Source organism: Suncus etruscus, chromosome 17 (genome assembly GCF_024139225.1).
Source record: "Suncus etruscus isolate mSunEtr1 chromosome 17, mSunEtr1.pri.cur, whole genome shotgun sequence".
NCBI classification, from domain to species: Eukaryota; Metazoa; Chordata; class Mammalia; order Eulipotyphla; family Soricidae; genus Suncus; species Suncus etruscus.
In genome coordinates this window covers 47880813-47893006 of record NC_064864.1, presented here as the reverse complement: position 1 = coordinate 47893006, position 12194 = coordinate 47880813, and the positions used below count along the sequence as shown (strand labels likewise).

The 12194-nt window shown below is 43.6% G+C and overlaps 1 protein-coding gene across 2 annotated transcripts in view; it reads right to left on the bottom strand.

Moving 5' to 3' along the window:
* The window catches only part of SLK (STE20 like kinase), a 56835-nt gene extending 47301 nt beyond the window's left edge, over window positions 1–9534 (bottom strand). For both annotated transcript variants that reach the window (XM_049790801.1, XM_049790800.1), the window contains exon 1: window positions 9267–9534. In XM_049790801.1, coding sequence (XP_049646758.1) covers window positions 9267–9416 — 150 coding nt within the window. In that variant the 5' untranslated portion in view covers window positions 9417–9534. The remainder of the gene's footprint in view (window positions 1–9266) is intronic.
* Window positions 9535–12194: the final 2660 nt, after the last annotated feature.

The window sequence follows — 12194 nt, the reverse complement described above, 5'->3', positions numbered from 1 at the left end:
GCTTCCAGAGTTTGATTTCTACAAAACACCATATAGTTGGAAGAGTAGGTAGCCTCAGCACATTGACTTCTCTAGCTTAGTAACATACATTCTGGGTTCCGCTATTTTCATGATTCAATAGTTTATTTCATTTTGGCAATGATTAAAGACAAAACTTGCCTTCCCCTCCCCTCCCCTTCCATCCCTTCCCCTCTCTTCCCTTCCCCTCTCCTCCCCTCTCTTCCCTTCCCCTCCCCTCTAAAGAAAAAAAAAAAAAAAAGACAAAACTTAAGACAAACTGCAGAACTATAAAATAGTTGTGATAGCCATAACCAAAAAATGTCTAAAATCCTAACTATACTTTTTCTTTATATATTTTTTAATTTATTTTATTGAAACAATTGTGATCTACAGGGTTCTTCTTAATTGAATTTCAGATATACAATGATTCAGAACCCTTCCCAGCACTAGTGTCACCCTCTATTCACCAAACTATATTATTTTTTTTTAATTTATCGATTGATAGATTTTTTATTAATTTTTTTATTTTGAATTATGAGAACAAAAGATGCAAAGAAAGAGGACAAGGTAAAGTTACAGTGGAAGGACAATCAGCCATAACGTAATTCTCAGAAGAAGTCCCCTTGCTGATATCTTAACTTTGAACTTTCAGCCAAAGAACGTTAAGATAAATAAACTATATTATTATTAAGAAAAAAAACATTGGGGCCGGGCGGTGGCGCTAGAGGTAAGGTGTCTGCCTTGCCTGCGCTAGCCTAGGACGGACCGCGGTTCGATCCCCCGGCATCCCATATGGTCCCCCAAGCCAGGAGCGACTTCTGAGCGCATAGCCAGGAGTAACCCCTGAGCGTCACCGGGTGTGGCCCAAAAAAAAAAAAAAAAAAAAACCAAAAAAAAAAAAAAAAAAAAAAAAAAAAAAGAAAAAAACATTGGGGCCGGGAAGGTGGCGCTAGAATTAAGGTGTCTGCCTTGCAAGCGCTTGCGTAGGACGGACCGTGGTTGGGTCCCCCGGTGTCCCATATGGTCCCCCCAAGCCAGGGGCGATTTCTGAGCGCATAGCCAGGAGTAATCCCTGAGCATCAAACAAGTGTGGCCCAAAAACCAAAAAAAAAAAAAAAAAAAGAAAAAGAAAAAAACATTAACATGAATATGAACAGGCAACGTAACTATAAAAGAAATACAAATTACCAGTAAGCCAATGAAAATAATTTTAAGTCAAAGAAAAATTCTTAAAACCACATGAAAAATATAACATCAGATTGTTAAAACTTAAAAATTTGATAGGGCCAGAGGAATAGTATAAGGTATCGCGCTTGCCTTGCATTCAGCCAACCCTAGCACTTTATACCCCAGCACTGTATATATTCTGCCAAGAATAACCCCTGAGTAGAGCCAGAAGTAGCCCCCTGAGTATCACCAGGTATGCCCCCCCAAAAAATGTTAACAATGCCAAATGTTGGCAATTATACAGAGAAAGAAATTTTTCATCCATAATTGGTCGAAATGTAAACTGATAGTTTGGCAGCATTTGATAAAATTAAAGACACACTATACACACTAGCCTATAACTCATAAGTTCTATCCCTAAATTTAGTTGTAGAGAAATTAATGAATATATATGCACCAGTGTGGTGTATAAAAATCCCAAACTAAAAAACAACCAATATATTATCCATTAAAGTACAATGGTAAGGGGCCGGAGAGATAGCACAGAGTAGGGCATTTGCCTGACATGTGGCCAACCCAGGACAGACCTGGGTTCAATTCCCAGCATCCCATGTGGTCACCCAAGCCAGGAGTGATTTCTAAGTGCAGAGGCAGAAATAACCCTTGAGCACTGCCAGGTGTGGCCCAAAAACCAAAAAATAAAATAAAATAAAGTATAATGGTAAATTGTTATTGACCATTTCTTATCCTAGAAAGGAATTGTATGCAACAAAAAAACTAAACTACAACTCTAAGTAATAAAGATGAACTCACAAATAAATGCTGGCATAAAATAAAATACTCAATGTGATTCTATTCATGTTCATAAAGTTCAGTATATACAAATCTTCACTTGTTTTAGGAAGATGTAGATGCAAACAATAAAGAAATTAATAACTAGGGGCCAGAGCAATAACAGAGTGCTAACACAGTGGACACGGCCTGCAGGTGACTAGATTCACTCAAGCATCCTCATATGATCCCCAGAACCCCACCAGAAGTGATCCTTAGAGCAGAGCTAGGAACATCACTGAATATAGCCCAAAAACAAAAACATAAAAATAAAAATAAAATTAAAATAAATGAATTAAAAGATAGTAGTTTCCTTTATGAGGAGAAAGGGATCAACTTAAGGAGGAGATGGGGCTTCTGGCAAAATTCTTAGAATCTGATAGTTAATAATATGGATGTACTCTATAAAGAATTCACACAACTAGGGCCAGAGAAAGTACAACAGGTAGAAGTGCTTGCATGCAGCTTACCCAGGTCTGATCCCCAGCATCCCAGATGGTCCCCAAGTCCACTAAGAGTGAGTCCTAAGTGCAAAGCCAGGAGTAACCACTGAAGATTTCTGGGTGTGGCCACAAAATAAAACAACAACAAAAAAAACACCTCACACAGGGGCCGGAGAGATAGCACGGAGGTAAAAATGTTTGCCTTGCATGCAGAAGAATGGTGGTTCGAATCCCGGCATCCCATATGGTCCCCTGAGACTGCCAGGAGTGATTTCTGAGAGTAGAGCCAGGAGTAACCCCTGAGCATTGCCAGTGTGACCCAAAAACCAAAAATAAATAAATAAATAAATAAATAAATAAATAACACCACACAGGACTATTAATAGCAAGAAAAAGCAACCAACCCAATTGGGGGGGGGGAGAGTCACACAGACCAGCACGAAGGGGCTTCTCCTGGCTCTGCGTTCAGAAATTGGTCCTGGAAGACTGGGGGGACCATATGGGATGCCAGAATTTGAATCACCATCCTTTGCATACAAGGCAAACAAACGCCCTACCTCCATGCTATCTCTCCAGCCTGGACCCAATTTTTTAAGCGGGCAAAAGACCTAAACAGACTCTCCTCTAAAAATACAAATGACCCACAAACATGAAAAAAAAAAAAATGTTCGGGCGCGGAAAGATAGCACAGCAGCGTTTGCCTTGCAAGCAGCCGATCCAGGACCAAAGGTGGTTGGTTCGAATCCCGGTGTCCCATATGGTCCCCCGTGCCTGCCAGGAGCTATTTCTGAGCAGACAGCCAGGAGTAACCCCTGAGCATTGCCGGGTATGGCCCAAAAACCAAAAAAAGAAAAAAAAAAAGATCACTATAACTTACTGCTTGAGGAATGCATATCAAAACCAAATGAGCTATTATCACATACTCATGAGAATGGTCTATTGAAAAAGTTAGGAAATGGGGCAAGAGAGAGTGCTCCAAAGGGCTGAGTGAATGCTTTACAATACATGAAGGAAGCCCTGGCAATCCTTGAGACCAAATGGTCCCCTGAGCATTGTGTAATCAAACCCTAAGTACAGAATTAAGAGCAGCCCCTGAGTCAGGTATTCCCTAATCCCTTCCACTCACCAATACGAGAATAAAATTTATTTTCGTCTACATCTTGGCAAAGATATAGACAAAAATATACTTTGGTATACAATTGGTAAAAATGTTGATATGATCCTTTAGAAAAATAGTATGGAGATTTTTTTTAATGATTGGAAATTTCATATAATCTAGCATTATCACTCCTAGGAATTCATCCAAAGAATATGAAAACACTTTAAAAAGACATTTGGGGTCCTTCAGATAGTACAGTGGGAAGGTGCTGACCTTGCATGCAACCTACCTGGGGTTCAATCTCCTGTGCATCACCAGGAGTGATCCCTAAGCAAAGAGACGGGAGAAATAATCCCTGAGCACAGAACTAAGAGTAAGCCCTGAGAACAGCAGAGTGTGGGACCACTGTCCAACAAAAAGGACATCCGTACTGTTTTTAGCAGTATCACTCATATTAAGCCACAGAATCAATATAAATGCCCATTTCCAGAAGACTAAATAAGGAAGCTATGTGGAATATACAAGTGGAATACTACCCTAAGATTAAAAAATAAAAATATTAAAATTGTGCTTTGCGGGTCTGGAGGGACAGTAAAGGGAGTAGGGCATTTGCCTTGCAAGCCACCAACCCAGGTTTCCCGGAATCCTATATGGACTCCCCAAGCACGGCCAGGATTAATTATTAAGCGCAGAGTCAGCAGTAACCATTGAGCACCATCGGCGTAGCCAAAAAAAAAAAAATAGTAATAATAATAAACTGCTTTGGGGGAGGGGGCAAAGCAGCAGTAAAGGAGAAAAGGCATTTATTTGCTTTGCAGTGACCAACCCAGCTTCAATCTCCTGCATCTCATATGGTCCTCCAAGCACTCCAGGAGTGATTCCAGAGAGAAAGGCCAGGAGTAACCCCTGAGCACAGCTAGGTATGGTCCAAAACCAACAATAACAAAAGCCTGTGCTTTTGAGGAAAAAAAAAAAAAAAAGATGATTCTTGTGGTGACTATGCTAAAAAAATTAAAGAAAGAAATAAAAGACTCATATAGAATATGAAACATTTTCTATCTTGATGCCTTTCCTCAGTGTTAGATAGCACAGTGGTGTTTGTCTTGCAAGCAGCCAATCCAGGACCAAAGGTGGTTGGTTCGAATCCCGGTGTCCCATATGGTCCCCCATGCCTGCCAGGAGCTATTTCTGAGCAGACAGCCAGGAGTAACCACTGAGCACCGCCGGGTGTGGCCCAAAAACCAAAAAAAAAAAAAAAAAAAAAAAAATAGAAAAAATGTCTAGAAGGGTACTTATATGTTTTTATGGTATGATACCACTGAAACTTTGGTGACGAAATTATACACATAATACACAAAACAAATTGTGAAAAGAATTGTATATCTTCATTTGTATCAGTTAATGCATGTTAAAAACAAAAGAGATTTAAATCAAGAATATTTTTGTTTCAGGGTTACATATGATGATGCCCTAGACTTACTTTGCACTCAAGAATCACTCAGGGGACCATATGAGATGTTAGAGATCAAACTGAACAAACCCAGGCCACTGCAAGGCAAGCACCCTACCCATTGTACTATCTGTCTAGCCCCTAAAACTAACAACAACAACAACAAAAAAAATTTAGGGGAGACAAAACCAATGGTTCTCCTGATTGGCTGTGCAGAATCATATGGAATGCTAGCGAATCAAACCTAAGTTCGACACATGCAAGGCAAATGTCCTACTCACTGCAAAACATCTGTGCCCTACCCCAAGAAAAATATTTTTTTGTTTTAGGGTCATGCCCTTTGGTCTCAGGGGTTACTACCATATGGAATGCTGGGGATCAAACCCAATTGGCCGAGTCCAAGGCAAACGCCCTACCCATTGTGGCCCAAGGGAAAAAAAAATTTTTTTCCAGTTTTTTTGTCACACCCAGTGACACTCAGGGGTTTCTCCTAGCTATGTGCTCGGGAATAGCTCCTGGCTCAGAAGACATATGGGGCGCTGTGGATCGAATCCAGGTTCGTCCTGGATTAGCCGCGCAAGGCAAACAAGCTACCACTCGCTGTGCTATGGCTCTGGACCCCAAGAAAATATTTTAAGCTAAGAAAGTAATTGTTACAGAATTATATAGTAATAGGCTAAGTGGAAGAAGTATAAGTATGTGAAAAATGCTTCAAAATAAACTGTATGATTGCCTACTTACAATTTAATCTTTGAAAGAGTAATTTCTATAAGCAAATAATAGAATCAGTACCAAAAATATTTTCTACTGCTGGTCCTACATAAAATATTAAGGTTTGATCACAGAAAAATTTATAAACTTCTTCAAATTACTAAAGTAACTTGGAAAACAAAACTTTTTAGGAAAAAGTGGCAAACCAGGTCAGGTTACGTTCTCTTTAAAAACTCAGATATAGGGCCCGGAGAGATAGCACAGCGGTGTTTGCCTTGCAAGCAGCCAATCCAGGACCAAAGGTGGTTGGTTCGAATCCCGGTGTCCCATATGGTCCCCCGTGCCTGCCAGGAGCTATTTCTGAGCAGACAGCCAGGAGTAACCCCTGAGCACTGCTGGGTGTGACCCAAAAACCAAAAAAAAAAAAAAAAAAAAACTCAGATATATATTATAATGTAATATTACTTCAATTTTTTTTTTTTTTGGTGTTTGGGCCACACCCGTTTGATGCTCAGGGGCTACTCCTGGCTATACGCTCAGAAGTCGCTCCTGGCTTGGGGGAACCATATGGGACGCCGGGGGATCGAACCGGAGTCCTACGCTAACGCTTGCAAGGCAGACACCTTACCTCTAGCGCCACCTTCCCGGCCCCTACTTCAATTTTTAAAAGAATAAGATAATACTCATCATCAACTATGAAAAAGACTTAAGAGTCCATTCCTTATAAATTATTTTTATTTTTCATGGTACTGGGAATAAAATTCAGGAACACATACTTGCAAGATTTCCAGCTCTCAGAGCTCATTCCTTGAAAACACAGAATAGTGCAATGAAATAAATGAAAAGAACACAGAATAGTGCAATGAAATAGATGAAAAGAATTCGTATTCTTCAAGTATCACTCAGTGAAGCCTACAAAAATCATCACTAACACAGCTTTACAACATTAATCTACGTGGAGTAAGTCCTTAATTTTCATAAAAATTTCAACTTATATCTGACTGTAAAAAATTATCTTTCAGGGGCCCAGAGAGATAGCATAGCAGTGTCTGCCTTGCAAGCAGCCGATCCAGGACCAAAGGTGGTTGGTTCAAATCCCGGTGTCCCATATGGTCCCTCATGCCTGCCAGGAGCTATTTCTGAGCAGACAGCCAGGAGTAACCACTGAGCACCGCCGGGTGTGGCCCAAAAACCAAAAAAAAAAAAAAAAATGATCTTTCACTTTGCAGAGAGTCCACAAAGAATTAGTTCTCAGACATCAATTCATACCAAATCAAGGAAATAGTCTACCATGTTCATAGGTCTTTTTTCATTCTCCATCCAGTATTTTATTTTTACGAGCTCTAAATGTAATAACAGTAATTTCTACCATTTGTGGAGCCCTTTCTGTATGTGTTATATTTTTTCCAAGCTCTTCTCTATGCCTGATGGTCATTATTTCCTTTATTTTCAACATACTAAGAAATAGGTCTTACTATAGTGAGAGTATAATTAAGTAACATGTCCAAGGTCACACAGGTGCTACTAAAGAAGCCAAAATATAGTCCAACTCCAGAGCTAGTATCTTAATAAATAATGTTTTGATAAATCATTTATGCCATGAAAATTGCCAACTATCACCTACCACCTTCCAACTCACTACTAGATTTCAGATACCTTAATGATTTGTTTATTACCTTTCCTAGACACCTGTAGAGAGAGTCATAGAATATAAACTGGTGAAGAAAAACAAAAGTGTAGGGAAATCTATAATTTTCCAACCAACAAATTGGAAAGCTTTCCATAGAAGTTAAGTAGTTGGTCCACAGGCTGGTTTGTGACAGCCTATGCTAAAACAACTCTTGAAACCCAGGAGCTATCCTCCCACTGTGCTAAAAATAAATTAATAAAAAAGCACTTGCACCACACAACCCTAAATTCTTGTTGAAATCCAAACCCCACCTTCACAAAAACACAGCCAATGTACTTTGCAAAACATTCAAGAACTTCAACAACACTCACAGGAAGGTAATGCACATTCTTTTAAAGAAGCCTGAAATGCAAGATGCAGCCAGACCCAAAATGTGGATCATAAGATTTGGCTCTCTGTTTGTAAAACCTCAACACATGGGACTGAAGAGTTAATACAGTGGGTAGGTCACTTGCCCTGCATGCAGCGAACCTGGGCTTGATCCCCTGCATGCCATATGATCTCCTGAGCCCCACCAGGAATGATTCCCATGCAGAGCCAGGAGTAACCCATGAGCATTGCCCAGTATGGTCCCCAAAATAAAACACAACCAAAAAACTGCACATATAGGTGATGACATGTGGCGAATGCTATATTCGGTGTTTTAAAAGTACAGAAAAAGGACAAGGTACTTCAGCTGAGTCAAGAATCCAGAGCACCGGAAATGGGGCTGCATCCCAGGCAGGGTAAAAGCAGTGGTGTGCCTATGCTAGACAGGAAGGGAAATGCTATCACTTCCACCAATGCACGACGATAATGAGGTGAAGAACAATAGTAAATACAGGGTGGGAAGATCTGAGTTCAAATCTAAACCATCTTGAATTTCAGGGTGTTGTGAAATGTTGACTACTGACCACCTGCCTACCCCACAAGAATGCAACGGGTCCAAAACAGGCAGAAGTGCTTTACCAACTGCAAAACCCTGCATACACACATAATTATATTTTCACTTCTAGACAAACCCTGTGCTTTCATCCCCCTAAAACTGTGCTTCATTAAAAAAAAAAAAAAAAAAAAAAAAAAAAAAAAAAAAAAGCCCTCACTCTTCAGGATGAAAATATTCCGATGACATCACTCCTACCCTCCTTAGTCAAGTTAACATGACTGCCTTCAGGTTCACACGGAAAACCTCTTTGGACCGAAATAAACACGTACTGGTGTGTGTGTCTACGTGTAGGTACATTGTTACTGTTGTTCTTATTTCTTCAGCCCTGGTGTTACTACTGACTTCTAGGCCTGCAGCAGCCGTCTAGAAAGCTACCATTCACATGGGAAAAGAAAAAAAAAAAAACAGCATCGGGTGCAGGTTTTTCTTAAGAGGAAATTTTCTATCAGGAACGCCTCTCAAAAGAAGATCCTGCAAGGGGCAATCACTTTGCTTCCATCCCCAGAGACTGGTTTTGTTCTCAGTGATGATGGACACGCTTAGCTATGGATGCCCTGGACCCTGGGGGCCAGGGACAGAGTTAGGACGAGGGACAGACAGACACACACACACACACACACACACACACACACACTTGTGTGAATGCACTGAAAAAAAAAGTACAACTCTGCTTTTCCAAGGGCTCCTTGCAACAACTCCCCTCGAGTCCCCCACGGAAAAGTTTTGACAGGCTCCCTGCTAACCCATAACCCAGCCTTGGAGAAGGAAGAAGGGAGCCTCCCCCTTAATCTCCAGTTCAGACCCCCACGTTATTGCACTGCACCTTCGCTGACACCCTAAATAAAAATTAAAAAAAAAAAAAAAAAAAACCCTGCTTGCGTTTGCAAAGCCCAAGAAATGGGGGTGAGATTGGGGGAATTGGGGGAGAGAGGCCGCCCTCCCTCTCTCACCTTGTACACTTTCCCGAAGGCTCCGTCGCCCAGTTCGCCTATAATTTCCCAAAACTCTTCGGGGTTCAGGTCCCGCTTGACGTGCTCGTACTGCTTCTTCTTCCTCTCGCTCCCCAACTTGAAGATCTTGCGGAAATTGAAGAAGGACATCGTCGCCCGCCCTGGCTCCCCTCGGGGGAGAGGGGTCCCCCTGACAATCCCGGGCAAAGTTTCTCCACCCCAACCGGCAAGGGCTCGGGGAGATCGGGGGCCCGGGGAAGGCCAAGCGGGGTTCGCTCCCTCTCCGATCCCCCCGGGGATCGGAATCGGGGCTCGGGGGCCGCTGCTGGGCCGGGCCCTGGCTGGCTGGACGTGGCCACACGCGGGTCCGCACCCGGCCCGACGGCTTAGGCCGCCTTAGGCCCGCGCGCTCAGGGCGCGTCTCCTCCCCTGGGGCGGCGGCCGCAGGCTCCGGGCGAGGATCGCGGCAGGAGGAGCCTCGGACCCAGGCCGAGCCCCCGCCTCGGGACGGACGCCCGCCCGCCCAGCCCCGGGTCTCCCCTCCGCAGCGGTCGCAGGCCCGCGCGTCCCTTAAGCTCCGAGGCGCAGCCGCCACCGCCACCGCCACCGCCTCTCGCTCCCGGCCCTCCCCGGCCTCGCTCTGGATGGAGCGCGCGCCGGCGCCGACGCCAAAGCGCGCACGCGCACGCGCGGTCACGCACCCCTCCTGCGCGCGCTCGTGCGGCCCAGCCTCCTTCTGGCCTTGCGCACGCGCGTTGGGCCCCGCTGGCTGGCGCGCGTCTGGGTTTTCTTCCCTCCCACGGCCCAAGAGCGACTGAGATGCTGGCGTCCCGCTGGGTTTCCGTCCTGTTTCTGGTGCCCAGTTCTAGCTTTGGGAAAGTAAACTGAAATATCCCGCGCAGGGCCCCCAAATGTTCTTTTTCTGGTCTCAAATAGGTCCACAGCACAGAGGGGAGAGAGTGTGGTGCGCTTCGTCCGAGCTTTGGGGCCGGACCTAGATCCGCTGTGACCCTTTGGGCGCTCTCCTCTGCGGCGCCTTCGTTGATTTCTTCATCGGGAAGTGAACGTCCAGGCGATGGGCGACGTCCCTCTCCGCGGGTGTGGCGGGAAAACACACGGTGAAGGGTGTCTGTCTGTCAGTCAATCCTTTGCACTCGAGCAACTGCACCGTTTTAACTTATGCTGTGGGAGTGTGCAGGGAATTACTGTTGTGAGTCGTAGAGATTTGTGTGTGTGTGTGTGTGTGTGACAGAGAGAGAGAGAGAGAGAGAGAGAGAGAGAGAGAGAGAGAGAGAGAGAGAGAGAGAGAGAGAGAGTGTCAGTCAGTCCTTTGCACTTGAGCCGGAATCTGCAAATACACCGTTCTAACTTTTGCTGTATGAGTGTGCAGGGAATTACTGTTGTGAATCATAGAGATGTGTGTGTCTGTGTAGAACCCCACACCAGCAGGTAACCCAGTGCCACAAGTACAACAGTGTCCTAGAGCATCACACTCTTGGCCCACAGGTCCAGTAGGCAGAAAGTTGCTGGTGTGGTCAAGACTTCCTAAACTCTGTGTGTGTGTGTGTGTGTGTGTGTGTGTGTGTGTGTGTGTGTGTGTGTGTGTGTTTTAATGCTGAAGCTTGTTGAAGTCTCCAGTGATGAGCACAACCCTTTCTCCAGGGCATCTATCTCATCCTGCCCACTTCCTCAGCCTCAATCTTAGTGCACCCCTTTTTCTTAACTCCTGGTGAAATCACTAGGGCCTTCCCTTCCTTACCCTCTCTGTGGACCCCTGGAAACCTCCGGAACCGGGCTGGGAAGGCTCTTGCACAGGGCACCCAAGGGCACCGTGGGCAGGGCGGTGTGGGCGTAGATTGGAATTTGCTAGTGACTCCCCTTCCGCTCCTCCGCAGACTCGCCTGTCTTTGGGGACAGTAGCTTGAAGTTCATCGCGGGATCTGAATACCTGGCACCAGGCCTGTCGTGTCTTAGGCAGGCAGATCCCCTGGATTAATCAGTAGAGGCATCTGGGGCAGAGGTCGTGTTGCTATCTATAGAATGCCCAACAGTATACAAATAGATAGCAGCCAAGTAGAATAACATACCCCCACCTTCAAAAGGTGACTGGCATGAGTTTGTTTCTCAATATCCTGCTAATTGTAAATAGCTTATTCGCCTATAATTGATATACAATAAACAACACGATTGGAAAAGTATATATATAAACCTGTGAAAATGATGCCAGAGTTCATCAAGGATCGTTAGCAGGTGGCTCTAGGTGTAAATTAAGTAAAGGTAATGCCAACTCATAGCGGAAAAGGAAGAAATGCACACAGAATACAATAAAAACCACTAAATGATTTTATAATTCAGAGGTAAGCGTTGATAAGATTTTATTATATTGCCAAACAGGATGTTTTTTTTGGCTGTGCATTTTTTGACATGGATAAAATTATGCTGCTTATGAAAGTTTGCATCCGGTACTAATTATACACTACTGTGATTAGTGATTCCTTTCTTCCAGGATACTTTAATTGCATGCATCTTTTCTCCACTTCAGATCAAAGATTTGTAAATGTCTTTATTCAAAAATCCTTTTTTACATAATTATTATTTCCTTAAGATAAATTACCAGACATAGATCTGGGACACAGGAACCAAGTCTGTTTCCTTTCCTTTTATTTTCTTTCTTTGAAAATAGAAAAATCTTTATTGTTCTCTCAAATTCGTTTAAATAATACAAAATTTTCAAGCTAGGAATCTATCTGTAAATTTCCATTTGTCTTCCCTCAAAGCAACTTTAGGCTTATAAGCATAAGAAAACTTACAGGGGCCCGGAGAGATAGCACAGCGGCGTTTGCCTTGCAAGCAGCCGATCCAGGACCAAAGGTGGTTGGTTCGAATCCCAGTGTCCCATATGGTCCCCCATGCCTGCCAGGAGCTATT